Genomic DNA, 24034 nt, shown 5'->3' on the forward strand with positions numbered 1-24034 from the left:
ACATTTTATAGGAACGATATCTATGTACAGTATATTATTTTACATCTTATATTTTGTTTACAATATTTAATGTTTTGAGCTCTTGTTATCAACCAATTTCCAATGTATTTTTATGATTGGCTGAATAAATATCTATCTATCTAAATTCACTCCCAGCTACATGTAGACCATAGTTAATTGCAAAACTGATCACAAGATGCTGGAAGATTTCCATCTTCTTAGTACTATTCCCTCCAACTTAGCAACTACTGTAGTTCTATAGTGACTGGGTAGTAAATCCTAGTTTCAAACATTACAATCTGCTGGAAACTAATGTCAGGCGACCCCCTTGAGTCCCCCCCCACCCCCTTCCCCACTGCCCACCCCACCCTACCATTTCAGAATAACCATTACCTATAAACAAGCATAGAAGATTCAAATATGTCTCCTTTTGTTTTATAATAATGACAGGCTAATTCTGGCATTACACAAATTATGATACTATAGTAGTTCCTATTTAATATGCATGCTAAAAGTAAATGTTTATGTTCTCCCATCGTTGGCAGAAACTAACCAGCCAGACCAAGCCTCGGGTCAATTTTACAAGAGTGAAAAATAAAACAGTGAGGGGAAGTAATTCTAAGTAATCGGAGACTACATATGTACCGGAAGAGATTACAATCTTCTTTTATCACTACTTTGTTCCTTTTTCCTTGAACATGGATTACAATTCAAAGAGTCTGTGTACTTAACATTCAGGACTATGTGGAGGTAAAGGCTATTCCTTTCTGTACTTTTTACTTAAATCCCATTACGATTAATAACCAGTACAATATGTAGAGAATAATAAAAAAAGGACAATTATTGCTGCGTAAGAAAACACTTGAAGTCTTGAAGAAATAACACATGTATCAAAAAAAAATTCTACAATGTACAGTATAACATCTGAGGCAATGAAATTTGCTATCAGAGTGCGGGCTTTAATTCCTACAATCCTTGGTAACAAATATTTTTGCAGTAAATTTTTCTAAAAATGATGAAAATCTCTTTAAGTGTCTTCATTGCAACATACACTCAACAGCTAGATTCTAGTGTTTTTGTCAAAGAATCCTAAAATGGCTGACAGTCTTGAAGTATAACATAATCTCTCAATGCCAAATTAAAGTTAATAGAGCAAAGGGTTAGTGGTCAGGGTACATTTAATATATAAACATATTCACAAACAAACACACAGCAGTACACTTAAACATACAGACAAAAACAAATCATGTCAGAGTACTTCAAAGCTATGCACAGTGAACACAAACTATGCAGGATTATAGTCTCATACCAGAGAGAAATAAATGAGATTTTGCAAAAGTTGATTTGTTCCCAATTTAAAATTTGTACGTTAATGGTGTAATACCATCCTGATTCTCAAACAAGATTCTTTGGTCAAAACTGGTCTATAGTCTTGTACAATTCTGAGGAAACATAACTTGCCAAGAACACTAAAAACTCGAAAACACCAAAAAGAATTGCAACTGAAGATTCTTCTAACCTCAGTACAATGCCACTGATTACCTTACTGTTATAAGTTTAACTTTAGGTAGTCACTTAAGATTTCACGCTATGCTAGTTAGTGTTTGCTTGGGTTCGCAACTGGCATCAAATTAAAAAAATATCTCAAACGGCATTGACCAAAATGTTTATCATAACTGTATCTATGGTAATATCACATACTGAACTTTGAATTACTAACTTGATGTGCATCTCTTAGTAGTTTGATCGATAATAGATCATATTGTAAAGCATTATCTGTAAAATTTACTTGGTCAAGTGGTACTTGGTATAATCGGTACCTGCTTCAACTAGTATAAAATCTGTTACATTTGATGGAAACTAGTTACCAAAATATAAAAAAAGGCTCCTTAAAAGTTATACAGCAAAACTTTATCACGCCAGATTCACTGTTTCACGGTTGTGCTTCCCGATCTGGCAATCATAAGATTTCTTAGCCATTGAATGAAGACCGGAAACCAACAAACCTATCATACATTGCAAAACAATCTTTACTGTATCGATGCAAGCTAGATATCCAAAAACCCTCCAGAGATGTAAGCGATACTCAAATAAATACTCCACAAATGATTTCTAATTTTGATACATTTGTTGAAAAATGTTTTTGTAAATTGACCTCTTCTGAATAATTACTGATATGTATATGAAACCCGCAGCGATAAATCATCGCTCTTACTCGACCGTCAACGTATTCTTAGAAGAGTAAATGAGACCTCAGGCGCATGCATCCTGTTTCAGTGACTTCAGTGCATTCCGTTACTTCATGATTATATTTACCAGAGAATGAAAACTCATTTTTAGGAAGAATACAGTAGATGTCATTTCAATTTTTGAGTGATATGCTTTGAAACGGATTGAAACACATTATATTAGTCACGAAAATTCTGTTGGAACACATGAGAAACAAACCATCCCTCCCCCTGGCTCAAAAAAAAGATGTTCCAAATTATAGAGAAGGCTATCTTCTGTCAAATATTCAGTCAGCTCTATGGAATGGTAATGAAAAGTTATACAAAGACATAGTTTTGAACTTGAAGAGGAAATAGGTTCAACCAGATGGTAACATTGAGGAGCGTGTAATAAGTGTTATTAATTGGCCAGTTAGATTAGGAGGAAAGTTGAATTGAACAAAAGCCTCAAAGCTTTAAAAGAGGTAAGATCATAGAGTTCAAAGTTAAACACTTTATTATAAAGTTTGGTTGAAAATTATAGTACAACAATAATGCAGAGACGGGTGTGTGAATGTTCTGTGTGATAGAGATCATTGTCAGGGATAACTTCCACCCCCACCCCCCACCCCCATCTGCCTCATCCCCACCAGCCTCTACAGCGATGAGACACAAACCCTACCAACATTAAAGGTCTGTGATAGAGATAACTGTCAGGGATAACTTCCACCCCCACCCCACACCCCCATCTGCCTGATCCCCACCAGCCTCTACAGCGATGAGACACAAACCCTAACATCATTAGTGGTCTGTGATAGAGATAACTGTCAGGGATAACTTCCACCCCCACACCCCACCCCCATCTGCCTCATCCCCACCAGCCTCTACAGCGATGAGACACAAACCCTACCATCATTAAAGGTCTGTGTGATAGAGATAACTGTCAGGGATAACTTCCATCCCCCCCCCCTTCTGCCTCATCCCCACCAGCCTCTACAGTGATGAGACACAAACCCTACCATCATTAAAGGTCTGTGTGATAGAGATAACTGTCAGGGATAACTTCCATCCCCACCCCCCCCTTCTGCCTCATCCCCACCAGCCTCTACAGTGATGAGACACAAACCCTACCATCATTAAAGGTCTGTGTGATAGAGATAACTGTCAGGGATAACTTCCATCCCCACCCCCCCCCCCTTCTGCCTCATCCCCACCAGCCTCTACAGCGATGAGACACAAACCCTACCATCATTAAAGGTCTGTGTGATAGAGATAACTGTCAGGGATAACTTCCATCCCCACCCCCCCCTTCTGCCTCATCCCCACTAGCCTCTACAGCGATGAGACACAAACCCTACCATCATTAAAGGTCTGTGTGATAGAGATAACTGTCAGGGATAACTTCCATCCCCACCCCCCCACCTTCTGCCTCATCCCCACCAGCCTCTACAGTGATGAGACACAAACCCTACCATCATTAAAGGTCTGTGTGATAGAGATAACTGTCAGGGATAACTTCCATCCCCACCCCCCCCTTCTGCCTCATCCCCACCAGCCTCTACAGCGATGAGACACAAACCCTACTATCATTAAAGGTCTGTGTGATAGAGATAACTGTCAGGGATAACTTCCATCCCCACCCCCCCCTTCTGCCTCATCCCCACCAGCCTCTACAGTGATGAGACACAAACCCTACCATCATTAAAGGTCTGTGTGATAGAGATAACTGTCAGGGATAACTTCCATCCCCACCCCCCCCCCCCCCCCCCTTCTGCCTCATCCCCACCAGCCTCTACAGTGATGAGACACAAACCCTACCATCATTAAAGGTCTGTGTGATAGAGATAACTGTCAGGGATAACTTCCATCCCCACCCCCCCCCCTTCTGCCTCATCCCCACCAGCCTCTACAGCGATGAGACACAAACCCTACCATCATTAAAGGTCTGTGTGATAGAGATAACTGTCAGGGATAACTTCCATCACCACCCCCCTTCTGCCTCATCCCCACCAGCCTCTACAGTGATGAGACACGAACCCTACCATCATTAAAGGTCTGTGATAGAGATAACTGTCAGGGATAACTTCCACCCCCCCCCCTTCTGCCTCATCCCCACCAACCTCTACAGCGATGAGACACAAACCCTACCATCATTAAAGGTCTGTGTGATAGAGATAACTGTCAGGGATAACTTCTTCCCCCACTCCCCACCCCCTTCTGCCTCATCCCCACCAGCCTCTACAGCGATGAGACACGAACCCTACCATCATTAAAGGTCTGTGTGATAGAGATAACTGTCAGGGATAACTTCTTCCCCCACTCCCCACCCCCTTCTGCCTCATCCCCACCAGCCTCTACAGTGATGAGACACAAACCCTACCATCATTAAAGGTCTGTGTGATAGAGATAACTGTCAGGGATAACTTCTTCCCCCACTCCCCCCCCCCCTTCTGCCTCATTCCCACCAGCCTCTACAGCGATGAGACACAAACCCTACCATCATTAAAGGTCTGTGTGATAGAGATAACTGTCAGGGATAACTTCCATCCCCCCCCCCTTCTGCCTCATCCCCACCAGCCTCTACAGCGATGAGACACAAACCCTACCATCATTAAAGGTCTGTGTGATAGAGATAACTGTCAGGGATAACTTCCATCCCCCCCCTTCTGCCTCATCCCCACCAGCCTCTACAGTGATGAGACACAAACCCTACCATCATTAAAGGTCTGTGATAGAGATAACTATCAGGGATAACTTCCACCCCCCCCCCTTCTGCCTCATCCCCACCAACCTCTACAGCGATGAGACACAAACCCTACCATCATTAAAGGTCTGTGTGATAGAGATAACTGTCAGGGATAACTTCTTCCCCCACTCCCCACCCCCTTCTGCCTCATCCCCACCAGCCTCTACAGCGATGAGACACAAACCCTACCATCATTAAAGGTCTGTGTGATAGAGATAACTGTCAGGGATAACTTCTTCCCCCACTCCCCACCCCCTTCTGCCTCATCCCCACCAGCCTCTACAGCGATGAGACACAAACCCTACCATCATTAAAGGTCTGTGTGATAGAGATAACTGTCAGGGATAACTTCTTCCCCCACTCCCCACCCCCTTCTGCCTCATCCCCACCAGCCTCTACAGCGATGAGACACAAACCCTACCATCATTAAAGGTCTGTGTGATAGAGATAACTGTCAGGGATAACTTCTTCCCCCACTCCCCACCCCCTTCTGCCTCATCCCCACCAGCCTCTACAGTGATGAGACACAAACCCTACCAACATTAATGTTCTGTGATAGAGAGCTATCTGTCATGAACCATTTCCCCAAACAGCTAAGAAAAGTTGGATTCCGTTTGGGAATTATCACAAGTTAACAGCTTTTTCTTCCACGCACACAAGCAGAAGACTCGATCAAGTCTAAAATAAACATCAATTGTGCTTAATTTTGTTGTTCAGTTTCTTCTCTATTTAGTAAATAGAGAAGAAACTGAACAACAAAATTACATTGTAAATTTTATAATGTATGTATTCTGAATATGGAGATGGGTCTTGCACTGATCATGATGAATCAGAAATATAGAGCCTCTAAACATGACCTAATAGTGACATTGGTTTCAGTGTCAACACTTCTTAACATGATATACCATGAATAATTAGAAAGGAAAACAAAGAGAAAGTACATGGTTTGAGATCCTAGTGGTATTTATGATGTCACAGATTTACAAAATGACAGTTGACAGACACAATTATTAAACTAGAGATATCTCCCCCAAATGAAACAAGATTTTACTTAGCTGTTTTGGGGGAGTTGATCTTCACAAAGATGGTTGGGTTTACGTTCCCTTTAATATAAATGTGGTAATGACATCAAATTGCATTATCACAATTTACTGTCTGGGAGGGTGATAATTTCTCATGAAATCAGGAATCATTTTAATAATCTGAACAGATATGGCACCATACTTAATTTAATATATTACATACTGATGCATGATGGGATAAATTCATGTAATCCTCACACCAGTAGAGCTTCCTTCTCTGTAAATAAAATCACCTCACCATCTTTCAAATCCCATCCTGTCCAAATCAATTTACAGTTTAGCAGTATTCCCTGCTGAAGCTATTAAAGAATGATGAACAAAATGGTCACCAGGGATGAATTTTCACTTTTTCCCATTACAATCCTCTATGATTTTAACTTTTCAGTAACATCAAAATGCCAAAATAAAATGAAAGTTTGTTAAACACAACTTCCAAATAAGCATGTACTCAACAGACAGAAATCTATAACAAAGTTTGATCATACAACATAGTTAGAGATATTTCCAACATAGTTGTTATTGGTAACATTTTACAGCTGGAAATTTGGCTTAATCAGAAAAAAAACAAGGGTTACCTTTAAGACATTTTCAACGAAAATTGTTTAAATTGTGCTATTTTGTATGCTGTGACTGAAACAGAACCATTGATATGATTTGCTATTGTAACAGCCATATTAGTGTACTTTGAGTTCTATGTTTCGTAGCAGTCTTTCAAACATTCCGACACGATACAACCAGCTAGGGAATTGCTGCATCGTGACTGTATCTATGAATTAAACACTAAACTGTGACATGCTACTGATGAAGCATACAGGACACAATCCTGAGGGGCTCACGCTCCCTGTAAAACTAAAATTTCCCCATGCCCATTGCTTCTATAAATATTATAAGACCAAAGCTTAGAATCATTGGCCAAACAGATTTGCAGAGAACAGTGTACATGCAATGACTTATCCAGTATCGCATCGTAAAATGCACTGTAAAATGCACCGCAAAATGGGCAGAGTGCTATACAACTACAAAGAGCAGTTTTTGTGCATAGACAAAATATCAGGGATGTGTTCAGGAATATTTGAGTGCCGGGAGGGCTTGTGCGGTAGTGTGATCCACGTTTTGGGGGAAGGGTCTAAAGGGGTGGGGTGTCCCTCTCCCCTTTGGAAATTTTTTTGCAATCATGCTTATATGGCAACAAAATGGTGCTATCTTTTTGCTACCCTGGAGCTAACTTTTGTGCCAAGTATTCACCCATAGTTTGGTAATGGCAATAAAAGTTGTTAAATTAATCATCAAACATAGTGCCAGGGTAGAAATGTATAAAATACTGTTTGTACTGAGCAGAATTCAGAACTGCCAGGCACAGCCGCCCACTGCTGCCCGGCAAGAGCACATCCCTGAAATATAAAGTATCTTCAATATAAGCTTAGACAAAGTTACAGGCCTTTTAACACTGCTACACATAATTTGAACACTAACTGATTCCCTGTGCCAGGAAATGTCATTAAATGTCAGTCATTGTTGTAATGACAATCCAGTCATAACCAATGTGTACTGGAAGCTGTCTGTAGCTTCTGATATTCAGCAGAGAAAACAGAAGTCATTTATCTCTGCTAGTTTGCCCCTTTTAAGAACTAAGCCAACAGGTTATGTACCATTACTCACAGCTCATATCATAAATAAATACTAACTTAAACTTTACAGCTGGTTTAATTAATTCTAGCCAAACTATAAATGCCATTCTAACCCATAATTTGTCAAGCTCTTGAAAATTTATACAGTAACCTATTATTAAATTTGACCAAATAGATGTACAGTCTAAATATGTCAGAATAGCCAGGGGAGAAAACCCCAAAGTGGTAAATTGATATCTTTAACAGATTAAAAAAATGGAACATTTAGGGAATTGCAATGCTAAGTAAAATGTTAAAGGTTGATCGTCAAGCAGCCAGGTGAACTTGTCACCGGTAATCAGGTACGGACAGGAAACATTAAACTTTTCTTGCTACCAACTAATTCAAGACCGAACCTTCCGATAAAAGTATGTCTTTTGCATACATTTGGGAAGTCTGCTGAAAAGTGTTCAATATGGCAGTATTGAACAATCATGTCTTCTATCTAATAATTTGACCAGGGCATTTCAAGTCCAACCTGCCGAGGGCCTGGAGCTCCTCATTCCAATTTTCTGGCTACCAAATTCAACGACTGAATAGCCTGTCTTCCTGCAAACTTTCCAACACTATCCACACTGTAAAAGTAGTGATCATACATTGGTGACTGTGGTCTGCCCTTCCCCCCCCCCCCCCATCTCCCACCTCTGCCTCTCCTCCATTTGTATCGCAACAGGGTAATCAACCTTCTGCAGTTTTAGTTGCAGTATGTCTACAATGAAATTACTTAAAAGTGGCTGCACTTTTTGCAGAAGAAACTACCATATGTTTCCACCCTTACCTACCCGCACAAATGGTGATTATAAATTGTTGTACAGTCATTTTGACATAATTAATATCAGTTTCGCTTGGCAAAAACAACGTATTTATACCAGGTGAAAAGAATAAATTTACTGGCATCTGTTTGATCACTTCAAAGATTGTTCTTCTAATCATGAAATTTCACCATTTGTGCAGCAGGCATGACTAGCCAGAAAACATAGCATAGTCCAAAATATTAGCAATTAGGCTGATGTAGCATTTGGCAAAACATGTAACCTTTGAAAGAAAAAAGGTCTTTTCTTTCTCCCAAATTTCCTACTTACATACAAATATCAACTATTAGAAAGTATTAAACCAATGACAGTTTCATATGATGTAAGCTTGACAGGTCAATAGAAGTTGGGTATTCTCAATTTGTTCTTGGGCTTAAACTTGTTAATTCTGTTAATGAATATTCATGACTTTGATCCTATACACCATAAATATGCGTTGTAAATATAATGGTCTATATCCATATGACTTACTTTATGGGAAAGTCTGATTCACTCAAGTTGATGATGAAGTCCCATTGAAGGTCCTCCATCTTCAGAAGATCTTCCATAGCTTGGAGGTAAACGCTCAAGAGGCTAGCTCCGCCCCAGATGGTTGCATATCGCCACGGTGTCATCAAAATATTTGGGAACATATCGGCAATCTTTGACAGCTCTCTGTGCAAATAATCTGAGCGCTGGGAGAAAAATGAAGATATATTCATAACATCAACCGTTGTGAAGTTCAGCAGCCTGTTTATTCCCCCATTTATTTTTAAAGAAACAGAATTTAGGCCTCTTTTTGCAGGGCCCCAGTTTCTACAACTCTTATATATAGTCGTTTACAGCATGTCTGACCATTTATTCGCATATGTTTTCCAATGATATAGTAATGGTATTGTATAATGATATATAACACTGTGACATTTGAAAGAGCATTAGAAGGGATTAGTCAGATGGGGAACAATGAACTTTAGTAAGAAGACGACTTTATCAGTGTTAAAAGCTATTGTATAATTGCTAGGTTAAGATGTGACTCATCTTTAATAGTTCAAGGGACTGTATAATAACAATGCATGTTCATACAGCTGCACATATCAGTTATGTAACAACATGCCATGATTTTGATTGCGAATATTCATTACATGATTTGCATAGCAATTTTTAAGCCACGTTGTATGGCCACTTGATCATTACATAATTTTTATAGATGTGTTAAACAGTAAGATTAATGTTGCGCTCTCAGCAGAGATGTTCTTTAAATTGATGTCCTTTAGTTGATCTGTTGGTCTGATGCCTTGGTCTGATGCCTTGGTACAGTTAAGGGCATCGACGATGCCCTTAATTTATTTGATATACCTACTACCATACCTCAACTATCTCTTTTATCATGTTATATCTTGTGTCCTCTGGCTAGCAATCATACATTATTCCTAGTCTGTATCAAGGTCGTCAGTTTGTGACAAGAGGAGTGTGAAAAAATAGTACAAAGTATACAACGTCTGATGATCTTGCATTTATACGGCAATTAAATAACTCTATCTGGAGGCTTATTTTAACACCTGTTGGGGCAGCAGACTTGCAGTATTCTAGGAGGTATATGAGACTCATTTTAACACCTGTTGGTGAAGCAGACTTGCAGTATTCTAGGAGGCATATGAGGCTCATTTTAACACCTGTTGGTGAAGCAGACTTGCAGTATTCTAGGAGGCATATGAGGCACAAACCAAGGTGTGCAGTAATATGGAAGAAAACGGACTCTCTGTTAAGTCACAACATTGTTGTTCATACTGTGTATGTACTAATTAAATTGTTAAAGATGTTTGTGATATTTCAAAAAGCATGTTTTCGAACTGGAAACTACTGAGAGAAAATGTACCATTATCCGGCTTATCATTTGCCTTAGTAATTGGTCACTGAAATTCTCCTCCACCCCCCCACCCAGCTCAGGCATCTATAAGTTAAATACACTTTGAATCTACGTGACACATCACTGATTATAGCACAAAGAATTGTACTTATGTCTCAGCATTTATTCAAGAAGTTGCACTCCCAGTGGAAGGATCATGTAACCAAAAAACAATTTTGATCCCACAGATTTCTGCAGCCAAGAAGTCTTTCTTCTCGCTGCTAGCTTTAATTTCAGCAGAAGTGTCAACTGTCGCCGGGCTGTTATGCTTGATCAAGCATCAAAACTCAACGGAGCCACTGCTACTGGGCCAAGTAAACAGGGGAATACCCATTTTATGTCCTCTTGTAACTTTCAATCACATTTCATTTATCAAACAGATTTCTTTGGAATCCATTTACAAGCTTTAAAACTGGATTTGCTCTTTTTTTCCCTTCATTTTTTTCGTAATGTTGCGATCTAGATACGAGAGAAGAAGTTTTGAGTAACTTTGTGAAAATGATTTTGCATTTCCAATCCTTTTTTTTTTGGGGGGGGGGGGAAGTCCGTTGAGGGAATATATGCTCTATGTCATTATCTCCAAGAATAGAAAATTAATTTACCGTTTGTGAGAAGTAGTATACATTATATATATAAATATATATTTATATAGATACATAGATCCTGCTGAACATTATTTCATAACTGGAGGGTAGACATCATCCAAATTCCAAGTCCTTACAAATGGTAACAAAAATATTTGTCATGCTTGTAGGACTTTGTAAGACCCCAGAGGAGAACAGAATACTGTACATGAATCAGGGTAAAAGTGAATCCCCCAGCACAGTTAGTTTGCTTTACCTATTTTTGAAAGCCTGCATCCAGGGCAAACCATACAACTTACCTCATCAACATGAATGTAGAAGAAATGGTTTGAGTGGTACAGAAGTTTGATGAGGCGACGGACTTGTCTCAAGGCTCTTCCGTTGACGACTAAAATGTACGCAATGCGGACAGTACTGGCGGGTGAGAGGTTAACTTCATCAAGGTTGTCAACCTCTTTCAAAGGTTTTCCTGTAAGATAAAAAGAAAATTTAAAAAAAAGGTTCTCATAAGTAAGAAAAAGATGAAAGGGTTATTACACCAGAACGATGAATTAGCATACTATGTGAATGCAAGAAGACATTCAACAATCTGCAACAAAATCAGATTCACCATATTAATGAGGATCCATCCATGTAACAAACTTACTATTCTGGGAACATTGGATTGGATCTAAATGTGCAGAAAGTATGGAGTGACATGTAAGCCAATGTGGAAATGAGAACTCAAAACTGCAAACAATAATCTCTCAGCATGTTAGGATTCAAAGGCAATCAAGGGGTCTTGCTTAAAGAGGGGACCATCCCTACCCTCCCACCACCTCATCCCACCCATTCCCACCACCCCCACCCATTCCCACCACCCCACCTATTCCCACCACCCCCACCCAATCCCACCACCCACACCCATTGCCCTTAGATCCTTGCAAAACATATGCAAAGAGCTTGTTTTGACACTTGTTCGTGTTCAGCCAATTAATCCCATTTAGTTTTTGTGCCACACAGCAAGAAGATAAAGCTATTCAGTGAAAAATAAGTAGAAGGAATATTAATATTATATTATAATATGACAAATGGCCCTGTAGGGTCCTGAGAAACCTTAAGTTCACCCCTGTAAGCAATAGCATTACATTATCAAAGCATTATTGATATGCCATTACAGTTCATACAATACAAAGCATACAAAAATAAATGAAAAGTGACTTTTGTCTGCTTCTCATGGTATGTGTGGATCGATTATAGAATAGAACAACCAAAACTGTTGAATTAAGGAATGTTGCTCACAAAAGCCATCCAGAAATAACCAATTACTAAAGACTGCAGTCTCACACAGACTTTAATTACAGTATATACATATCAACCTTGATGTTGCGGTTTGGACGACCGCTAAACAAAACCCTTCAAGTTGTCCAAATTTTAGGACAACCTTCAAACTTCCGTCCACATCATGATCCCTCAGTATGTGTCTTGTATTTCTCTAATAAAAAAGGTTCGAGGGGGAAAAAAATATATAATATAAGACTATATTGCTCTGATACCCTTTGTACCCCGAGGAAAGTCTGAACCAAGTCACCATTGGCAAATTTGATCATTTTGAATATATGAGATTCTAAAAAAGGTTTGGAATCATTCGGGCGGTTACCCAAGGAATTCTTTTATCTTCCGTCTCTTCTTCATCCGAGTTCTCCATCATGCTCCCATTCCCATCTTCTTCCACCTCTCCTCCTTCATACTCTACGAGAAACAGCAGCTGGCCCAAATGTCCCACATTTCCAAATAATTTTGAACGAATAAAATCTACTACACCAGGAGAAAATCTTCCGACCGAGTGACTTGACTTTCCTAGACAGCAGGTGCCATACAATTTGTTTCATTCCGCTTTTGCGGTGTCACCCTTGCATGGTAATTGCGGACACGTTTTTGAATTTATTTTCCACGTTACCGATGCGGAGGCGATATAGATAGGCCATCTCAGAGAAAGAAAATAAGCAAAGAACAAATGGAACAAAAAACCCAAAGAATAACCTAATTGATTTTCCTCTGAAAGGACGGATGACTAGATGCACTCCACGGCCACAAAAAAAAAAAAAATCAATTTACTAATACTGTTCATCAATCATATCACAGAAGCCAATAAATTGTATTTAAGCATAAACAAAAAATTGTATACACAGAGGATAGATGAGTCTTTCATATTTTTGAGAGATCATCTTAAAAGGAAAAAAACGAAAGGAGAAAAAATTGAGAATACCAAGTAGACCTTGATATTAAACTGAAGTAGAGCACAAACTTGATGATTATATATATACGTCATTGTTGCATGGTAGTTGTCGTCCTGCAACAGCAATTTCAGATAATTATAGCTACGAACATGAAACATCATAAAAATGATGCAAAAGTCACTGTCTGTTATTTCATAGAATTTAAGAGGAAATAAGTGTTTTAGCTAGAACATGGGATTCAAATCATCAGTGACATCAGCAGGCCCATAATTTCACAATTTTGGCCACTTGATTCAAAATTCCAGTGCTTCAAAATCTAAATGACATACTTGTCTAAAATCAAAGTTTTCTACTGGCATCTTCCTGAATTGCAACACACATCGGTTACGGTACAGGCTTAAGATAGCAGGCCAAATGATATCAGCTGATAATTAGCAGTATTACATTAAATACAGGTTTTTAGTTAGTAGCTGGTACAGAAATCATGCTGCCTCTTTGACTGACGATTGTCAACAGACTTCATGTGTTTACGTTTTTAATTTCTACCGGCAGAAAATTGTCACTGCCTTTATTTTTCTTTGGCTACTGGCAAACCATCGAAATACACCGACATTTTAGCCAGTTAATAGCCCAAATTTCGATGCCGGCCTCAGATTACAAGCCCTGTGCTCTGTACTTACTGAGCTTTCTCATCCTTAGATTAAGAGGTGATTATACCTACTTTACTTTAGTCAACTCAGAACCTACTGGGTTTGGTATTTACCAAAGATCGTATATTTGCCTGTCTCCATTCTTCTTATATGCAATCAAACCAACCTACTGTACAGTAGCTTACTAAAGTTGATTACACACACAAAAATGGTACCAGTAAAAACCATAGCAAGGCAATGGACGTTAAAAATACTGAACAATTTTTGTGTTCAAAACGTGCAAAAAATTAACAGGATTGATACTTTATCATAACTTGATACAGGTAGGTGATGTGATCTTGAATTCAGGTCCTTACTGACTTCACAAACTTCACCAAAACTTTACCACCAACTATAGTAAGGCAAGGGAGGTTGAAAATACTGAAATAATTTCGTATTTAAACATGCAGAAAATGAACAGGATTGATGCTTTATCAGAGCTTGATATGTACAGGTAGGTGATGTGATCTTGAATTCAGGTCCTTTCTGACTTCACAAACTTCACCAAAACTTTACCACTCAACAAGATTCCAGGGACTGAAAAGTACCCTGGAATCATAGTTGTAAGCCTTGAGAATGGTAGTTTCTGAAGGAAGAGGAAGTGTGCATACACCCTGAAGTAGGTCAGCGGGGAAGCAGTACTAAAATGTTACCAACTTTTGTCATTAGCAAGGTTGATTTGAGTGCAAATGTAGTATAATGGAGACAGGTAAAGGGAGCAATGAAGTAAAATATGTATAGATTAATATTAAGGTACTGGTCATTCTTTGTAGCCTGGCAACTCCCGGAAAGCCTGGCAACTCTCAAGCGCCTTGAGCAGTGACTATTGTCTACTGATTTGGCGCTATATAAGTTTCATTTATTATTATTAAAGGATCGAATCTCGGATTCCATGTCAATTGACATCAGTGCAATGGCTTCAACCCCATGGATGTTAGACAATTATTCTCTTTATTCGATCTGGAATGATCTCAGTTCTGGATCTAAATCTCACTAGAAGTTTAGCATTTATTAAAATAGCTAGACATATTACCATTTATAGAGCCCTAGAATGCAAGCTTTTAGGCTTCTCTCCTTCCGACAAAAAAAAATATTTGAAAACTGTCAACGCCTGTGAATTATTATTCCTAATCTACGGTTGCGACTGAACGCTTGATAAATCTCATTTCATGATAAACATCCTATGAATGATTTCCTTTCATTAACAGTATGGAAATCCTCATGATCTATCTTGGTGGGAAAGTCGCCAGATCTCTGTAAAAGTTTCACAAAACTTAAAGAAGCAGACCAGACAAAATAGATGAAAGTAAGAAGATCAACCTGATGGATTCCTCATAAATGTGTTCTTATAAACCAGGGTGGGCAACCTACGGCCCGCGGGCCACATGCGGCCCGCCAGTGATTTTTGCGCCACGTGAGATGTCTCAAGAAAAAGAAAAAAAATCAATCTATTTTACATCATCACATAAAACAAGCTAGCTGCTTAGAATTTATCGGCACTAATGATGCTGTCAGCTAGGCCTATTATCCCCATTAATTATCAACTGTACTGTATTGACATTATGTTTTTGTGAATACAGATTCAGTACGCACACCAATTGCTTGAAAGTCCTCGGAATCAAAGGTTTGAAATCAACAGCAGGTCGTTGGCTAGGTGCGGCCCAGTCAATTTTCACTCCTTATATCTGGCCCATTCATTCAAAAAGGTTGCCCACACCTGTTATAAACCCATCTTCCTATACTTTACACGTACAGTATCTCAATTACATTAGATTTCTAACACCGCCCAGTAATCAACGATAACATGTAACTTAAATAATACAACTGGATAAATTTCTGTGAAAGTTAGAGGTACTGACATTTCAGAATTCCTTCTTCATTGGTTCAATTATAAAATTCATTGTCCCATGGTCCAAAAATAATATTCATGTTCATTGGTCCAATTTAGTTGTCTGTCTGTATAGCATCTTTTAAGTGTTTCTTTTCTTGTTTTTGTTTGTATGTCTTTCAAGAAGGTCCTGCTAGGATTGAAATGTCTGGCCCTCTCACTTGTACAAAGTACAAAATAAAATAAAACTGTTAGCAAACTGCTTTACCACTAGAGAGCCTGTGTAGGAGAATGGGTAAAAGTAAGTTGGCCTGACGTTCGATCCTAGCAGGATCTTAGCCTTTTAAGAAGATCCTGCTAGGATCGAAACGTCAGGCCAACTTACTTTTACACATTGTACAAAGTACATACATAGTACGTAGGACTACATTTATAAGCAGTTGGTTAACAGTTTTATATCTCTTGGATAAATTTGACATTGACTAATGTATTGAAAATGCTGTTTGAAAACTAGTCAAATATATTTATCAATAAGTTGCACTCAAAGTTGAATATTTGAGCAAATTCAAACAGCTGCTAAAAATTAAGACTGTAACTTTACAGCAAATTCCTAACTAATTAAATTCAGAGCTGTCACTTTAAATCTCAAACTGGAAATTTATGTGACAGGGACTGTCACATGTTATTACTTCATGTTCCCTTCTCATGTTACTTACTTTCTATATGTTTGCCGACAAACAATGTCTAATTGATTACTGCGATATTTATACACGCACACACATACAAATATATTCAAACTGTCAAAGGGTTTACGACAAAACTACTTCGGCTGTGAAATTATGCGATTCCGAAACAAGATCCTCGTTGTCTTAATCAAGTCGCGCATTTCAGAAATTGACAATATAGCTAATTGATTGGTCTATCATGGGAATGTTTCAAAGGAAGTCAACGTTATTGATTCTGAAGAAATAATTGAAAGTGACAGACATATTGGCATCCATACAAACCATCGAAGCATTAGCCTTTTATTTTTGTAGTAATGAAAGTTGCTCGCTGCTCTTTTTTCTATCTTTGGAGTTCCATAAATATTAAGTTATGCCTATAAAAAACCTCTCCATGTTGATTTCTTGTTTTACTGCCAATTATTTCATGTGGAACAAAACAAAACAATTGATTTTTCTTTTCCTTCTTGAACTGTGGACGCTACCTTGCCAGCATTTATATTGATGTCTTAGCCAAGTTCCATTTGTCCGCAGTCTTTGTATATGATAAGACTTCTAGCCGACATTGTTCTTTCATTATTGCATTAAGCTGTAATTCCAGCTGCAAAGGCTGTGCGCTTCAGTGGTACAGTAGTTCATGCGGTCGTGAGAATTCAGTTCACAGACTGAAGACTAAATTTGTATAGTTAATAAAAGGAGTTACAGATTGTTCCTAGGTACAAATTTATTTAATAGCAAAATCTTTCAATGATAATTTAATATTCAGGGGGAACAAATGTTACCATATTTGGAATAGACAAATCTGCTATTATAATGAACAACTTTCGCATAAAGCTCAAGAATCAGACTTTGGTTAAAATAACAGTTTTAACAATTTATGAAGAAAGCTTAATCGTTGCGGTAAAATACTGACTATGTATTTGTTTTGCTTCTCCTCTCGGCGTTTGAGTTTTATCGCGATGATCCATTGTTGTGAGACGGGTAACGTGATAGGGTAAGAATATAAAGATTTCGCAATACACAGTTCGTCAAGTTAAAGGCAGACAAATTACTTTTACAGCCTTCCACAACACACTGGTGCGCTGGTGTGCTTCTACATTCATAAGCATTTCATATACGAGCTGATCCGAAATTCCAGAATATATCTTCAACTTCCGAGAAAAGTACACATTATACATAATGAACGGAGCGGAATCATGCATTCTCATGCATACCAATGATAATGAAAACGGGGAAAATCATGATAAATAGGAATTTATGTATATTAACTAGCCAGAAAAATCTATTATTCATATTACCGGTAACCTTAGAGGCTGGCATTTACTTCACACCTCTTAAGGCTCTTACTACAATCTTAGGACGAAGTGCAGACCGATCTCTATTCCATATCGCTCCATGCATGCATCGAAAATTAAACGTGCTCTAAGAACTTTCGAGTATATTTTAATATGCTCAAGATTGCAAATATTAAGTCTGAGGCAATTTTAGTGGATTCGGTATTTCTAATTGGCTTCAGAGAATTAAAAAGTCTAATTCTGTGCCAAAGTGACTCCCAGGAGGAATGAGAGGAGCTGCATCTGCAATTGGTGTTTCGGAATTAATATCGGTAAAAATTCCTATATCTGTTTTTGATCTTAAACAGGTGGCAAGAGAGATCTTTTAAAGGCATGGAGAAGCTATTTTAAAGCAGCATGTTAAAATTATTAAAATTGCATATTAACGTTTATTTTTGCTTTCCATCACATTCACTGAAGGAACTGTATTGATGCATGTACAGTATTTCAACTTCAAAGGGGGAAGTTGAAAATGACAGCTAACTTCAGCACATTGACCAAATGGTCATACCTCACACCTAATGTGAGAACCAACTGAATGGAAATTTCACCAGAATGCTTATCTTTATAGCTCCCTCTTTCACACGTGAACCATATATGGACAAGTGCAACAATCATTTTTGTAATATAGCTGTGATGAATAAAAACCGATCAGACCCCCCTCCACCAACCCCCCCCTTTCTTGCTCAGTGTTCAGCATTACCACAAGGTCAATTGATTTTTCCATCTCTGCATTTTTAAAATAGATCCTGTACTTGATCATATGATGCACATTTAGACTGTAGATTAGGTCTATTATTAGGTGGTAACACAAAGGGTGGTCTAAAAACATATGCCCCGACTGACAATGGCGGTGGGGACCATGGTTGCCACCCATCTCCCATTGCGCACGCCACTGAGGGCAGTGTTTAAATTACAAATTTAACTCTTTGAGTTGCGTATCTTGGGGTTTACAAGACAAATTGGTCTCTCAATCATGAATAAGTGGTGTATATTATACGCTGTATCTTTAACCACAATATCTTAGAAAGCTGGAAGCTGAATCCAAGTATGTGCAAACATGTCCCAGGATGATCAGAATTTTGCCAATCAAGTTTACAATAAACTCAATACAAAATGCAGTTTTAATAACTATACCCACATATACAAGCACCTTATTCGATCCTTCTTAGTCGCCCACTGTTTTATCCATGCAACAAAGGACTTCTTGAAAACTCCCAACCAACGGTGACTTGTACGCCCCCACCCCCCCTCGCCCCCCAAAAAACACACATTTTACACCACCTAATTGTCAACATTTCATTTTCCTGCATATATACAGAAACTTCTCTGTTAGCTTTTATTCGAGCTCTTCGAACATATGGACAACCCCCCACCCTGTACTGTAGGTCCATTCCTAAAGATAGCTATTTATGAACGCACTCCCTACGTTAAAACACCAACGATCACTATACCGTGTTCGATAATTGCCAGATGTCTAGAAAACAGCTGCGATGTTTTTACAACATTGTAAAGCATAACCATTGGATATCTTAGACATTAGTTGTGGCTTTGTTGCGTAGTATTGACACCAATAAGCCCACACGGTCACACCACTTTACCTCTCCTCTCAAGCATTCCATAGGATACTCTCTGGGGTGGACTTTGCATGCGCAATTTTTACTGTCATACGGTATCTACTGTTAATATTCCAAAATATTCATGTATATGGCGGGGGAAGGGGTGTGAGAGATTTATGCAGTAATTTTGTGCAATGCTACTATAGATCAAAGGGGATGCTTTATAGACTTAAGCATCCTTATGTGCCTGCATAGTGAGGAGAACTATATCTGTAATGGAATAAAATTTTAATTTGCAGGTGAATCTTTACGAGAGGATCACTAAAACATTCCATTTCTATCGGAAGGAAAAGTGGGTTGGTGCAAAGCTATATACTGTGGCACAATTGAAAGGTTTGATGTTTACATATATGTCACAGCAACTGAGTGACATCCAGTAAGAACTTCATAATTTCAGAAGGGACTGTGACTTTGTAATTTTACCGAGGAATCCTAGTCATCCCATTGCTATAAACTCATCTAGTGCCATGCTGACTGAAAGTGACATAAAGTCTAATATTTAACAACTCATAAATTTGAATTTGTTTGCCTTTTGCAACATTTTGATCTAGATCTATATGTAATCCCCTTAATTTGTTTACGTGAAACAGGATGACAAATAATCAAACCAGGCTTCATTCACACACTTTTCCATTTAGTTTCATGCTAATACTAGATAAGCTGAGACCGACAAGTACCGAGGCAAACGTCTGCTTAGGCACCACTGTCAGAAATAACTGCTGCAGCGGCTGCAAAATCCCCTGTGCAGCATATTGTATGTATCTATATCAAACTGCACTTCACTTCAACTATCCTCTTCGTGCCTTGTGGCACATAAGGCCATCACGCTCTGTTTCCACTTGTCCCTGGCTCGTGCACTTTCCCTTGCCTCATTCCAAGTCTTCCACCCACCTTGCTTTCTTTCTCTTTCTACTGTCCTCAAACTGCAGTGCCTATATATTAATAATCATAATAATAAATGAGACTTGTATAGCGCCAAATCAGTAGACAAAAGTCACTGCTCAAGGAAGGCGCTTTACAAAGAAAGCAGATTAATTTACAAACGAACAAGTGAAAAGATGGGTCTTAACTCTTAAGTCAACTTTTGAATGTAGAAAGTTTAGAGCATGTTCGAATGTGATTTGGTAACTTGTTCCAGAGATAAGAGCCAGAGTATTCAAAGCTTCTGTAACCATAGGTCTTCAAGCGTGGTTTAGGAACAGTTAAATACAGTTTGTTGGAGGAACAAAGTGTGCGAGTTGGAAAATATGGCAAGAGAAGTTGCGACAGGTACACAGGCTGTTCCAGATGATGAGCACAAAAGGTGAGAAGAACCAGTATCTCGCAAGTCTTATTATCATTATATTGTGTGAAACTGAACAAGACCGTCCTCTGCAGCCTGGCTGTAGGATGCTGCAGCCCCCTCAGCATCCTACCTTTGACACAGTGTCCTAGAGATATGGACTTTCTAAATGATCCACTTTTTTTTTATATGAAAGTACAGTTAGCTCTTATTGTTGGTAACTTAATTGGAAGAATGAGAAGGGTAGCTATATACAGTAGTTAGGAAGATATATCAGTACTATAAACTTTAATTTATCAGTCAGTTGGTAGGATTTAGAGATCATTATGGACTGTAAGAGACAGATTACTAATGAATATAAGTACGTATTGTTACCATACAGCAGCTCCATTGATAATATGAGGAGGGGTGAGCTATAGAATGTAAGACTAAGATAGGCTTGTTACTACCTGGGTAGGTCAGTGCTATTAAGAGGACCATACAACTCAGCTGGTAGAATGTGGAGGAGACAGATTAGTGAGATTACTAATGAAGATAAGTACTAATTGTTACCATACAGCAGCTTCATTGATAATATGAGGAGGGGGAGAGCTATAGAATGTAAGACTAAGAGGCTTGTTTCTACCTGGGAAGGTCAGTGCACTATTAAGGTTACCATACAACTCACTTGGTAGCATGAGGAGGAGTGCATTTAACAGACTACAAGAGACACCGTTACTAGGGAAGATATATGTGAAATGCAATATAAATGAAAAAAAAAAAAAAACTATTCCTATTGAATTGTCGGTTTGTCTAGATGTCGACCGTTCTGATAACAATGTTTGTTTCTTCTCTCTTTAATTCTCTCTTCTTAGATAAGTATACCTTTGCTGTTACTTTACAGACTATGCTACACCATAAATGAATAAACTTGACAAAAATGACACTTTTTAATGCGAATTTCCTCCAAAAAGTTCACTTATAGTGTTCCCTTGAGTATAATCAAATCACCTATCTCAGAAAAAAACGAAAGACAAAATCCCACCCTGGCAGAAGGTACTCTCGCTGACAGAAGGTAGTTAATCGCATGATTTCTCAGCTATAAGCCAATTACGGCGGGGATGCTGGCCATGACATTTTCCACAACACCTGCAGCAAACCAGACACAAGACAGCTACAGATTCAACACCTTCACGAATAAAAATTTTTGACAAACGCAACTCCTGTTAATGTGTGCTATAATATTTCTGAAAAGTGGTAAAAACTAATAACTCTTGCAGAATGGCTCGCTGTCACTAAAATTGATGGATCTTGGCATGTCTTTATCACACATTGGAGGAACTTTTCAATTTGTGTGACCAGTTCTTTTAAAAGTACGATTCAGTGTTTTGAAGTCTCAAACACTGTGTTTTATCCTATCAGGGCAGTTTTTGCCATTCATTCACTACTCTGTCAGTAAATACTACTACGTCCAGTTTCTCATGCACATATACTGTATCCATTAATTAGCGAGTAATTGCCTGTAGAATCATGATTAATAGGTTTTTTCCGGCATTTATGCTACATTTGTGTCTGACCGTCTTTCTGACCTCGGTTGTGAATATTCATTGATACTAAACAGTGGAACTAATGACTTTGCAAGGTTTGAAAACTTTATGCCGTTATCTTGCGTTTTTCATAATTTCAATGGAAGTCAGTGACATTAACGACTTGATCAGGCATTGACGGAAATGTGTGATTGATTCACGGCAATTTGGTAATGGCTTGCCGCTCCAAAATAAACACTGATGTCCAACTTTAATAAACTAACTTAACTGTGAGTTGTATAGAGAATGAGACCTTAATCTGTATACAGTAGGCACATGGGATTTATGAAACAAATGTGACATAAGAGGATAAAGAGCTGCCAAATCCTAGATTCATCAACTAAGGAAATGAAAAAATAACCAAAAGTACAAAGTCATACATCATTTGAAGATACAAACATTAATGTGAAGGATTTCAAACAAGATTCATGCAAGTGACATGCCTTGGAATTTAAAAAAAAAAATTCATATAAACATATAACAAATTTTCCAGGTATGGATTACATGCTCAGTTGTGGCCTGGGTGCTTATTGCATAGTTTTTGGTGCTTGTTTAATTTTTTTTAGTTTTCATACTGTATGTGAAGCTAGTTTACACTAGTTACGCTAGTGAGGTTACAAATTAACTGTCATTAAGCAAGGTTACCAATTACCTGTCATTAAGTGAGGTTACAAATTAACTGTCATTAATGAGGTTACAAATTAACTGTCATTAAGTCAGGATACAAATTAACTGTTCTAGAAGTCTAGATTATTGTCAAAAAGAAGGAAAGAAACAAAAAACCAACACCAATCCTGGAGACAACCAAGACAAGAAAATCCTTGGAATACCCTTCAGAGAATGTTGGTTACACCAATCCCCCTTATCATATCGAGACCTACGCACGCACGCACGTACCGTACACATCAATTGGCAAACGTTCTTAGCCATTCTCAGGATTTCACACAAGGTTATAAACCAGGGTACAGGCAACAAATCCTAGGAGAATTTTGACAGGAAATTAAACAAGTACAATCAATGCTTCCTGGCATTATTATTGAGGCAGTGCCGTAATCTTGATCTACCAAACAGCTGTACTGCAACCTTTTATCAAATGGAGCAACCCGCAAGTATTGACAGTTTGTCGTAGCTATCGTGAACAACCATACCTCTCAATTCTTTAACCTTTGGTTAAAACCTAATTCATGTGGCCTAAGTATTGGGGGGGGGGATCAAACAATCTCTCCAGAAAATGGACAGGATATTTATGAGCACAAAGTTTCCATCTCGCTTAGTCAACTGTCAAGTGAAATAAGTTTTGCATAATTGCCTTGTTACTTTCTCTTCAATTCCTCAGTTCATTGTTTTTTCTATATATTTTTATTTCACCTTTTTTTTCTATTATTTTTTTTGGGGGGGGCAAGGGGGGGCAGGGGGAGTGAAACTCTTCAACAAGCCACTGGGGATTTTTTTAGTTTTACTTCCCTCTACTCCATTGCTGTTCATATTATTTTGTTTTTTTGTGTAACTTGTACTATTTAATGACATTGTAGAAAAACCAATAATCAAAACAAAATTACTGCACCATGATAATTCAACTGTTACTTCATAAATTTTAAAATAAGTAAATTGAGATGGTCTCATCTTATACATGATGGCATAACTTGTCAGTTTAATTTAGTTTCAATATTTTAGTAAATTTACCCATTTAGATACTTTAAGCCTAATTTGCAATCGTGTCATACAGAACCAGCAAATTTTATATTAATGGAACTGTCCAAAACAAGAACCATACAGCTACTGCATGTGAAACT

General features: G+C 38.3%; 1 protein-coding gene across 1 annotated transcript in view; it reads right to left on the bottom strand.

Moving 5' to 3' along the window:
- LOC139959699 (xylosyltransferase 1-like) overlaps nucleotides 1-24034 on the bottom strand; it is an 84209-nt gene that overhangs the window by 12707 nt on the left and 47468 nt on the right. Inside the window, exons 3-4 of the mRNA XM_071957505.1 lie at nucleotides 11283-11452; nucleotides 8986-9188 (exon numbers count right to left, since the gene is read on the bottom strand). Of these exons, the coding sequence (XP_071813606.1) occupies nucleotides 8986-9188; nucleotides 11283-11452 (373 nt within the window). The remainder of the gene's footprint in view (nucleotides 1-8985; nucleotides 9189-11282; nucleotides 11453-24034) is intronic.

This window comes from Apostichopus japonicus, chromosome 19, assembly GCF_037975245.1.
Source record: "Apostichopus japonicus isolate 1M-3 chromosome 19, ASM3797524v1, whole genome shotgun sequence".
NCBI lineage: Eukaryota > Metazoa > Echinodermata > Holothuroidea > Aspidochirotida > Stichopodidae > Apostichopus > Apostichopus japonicus.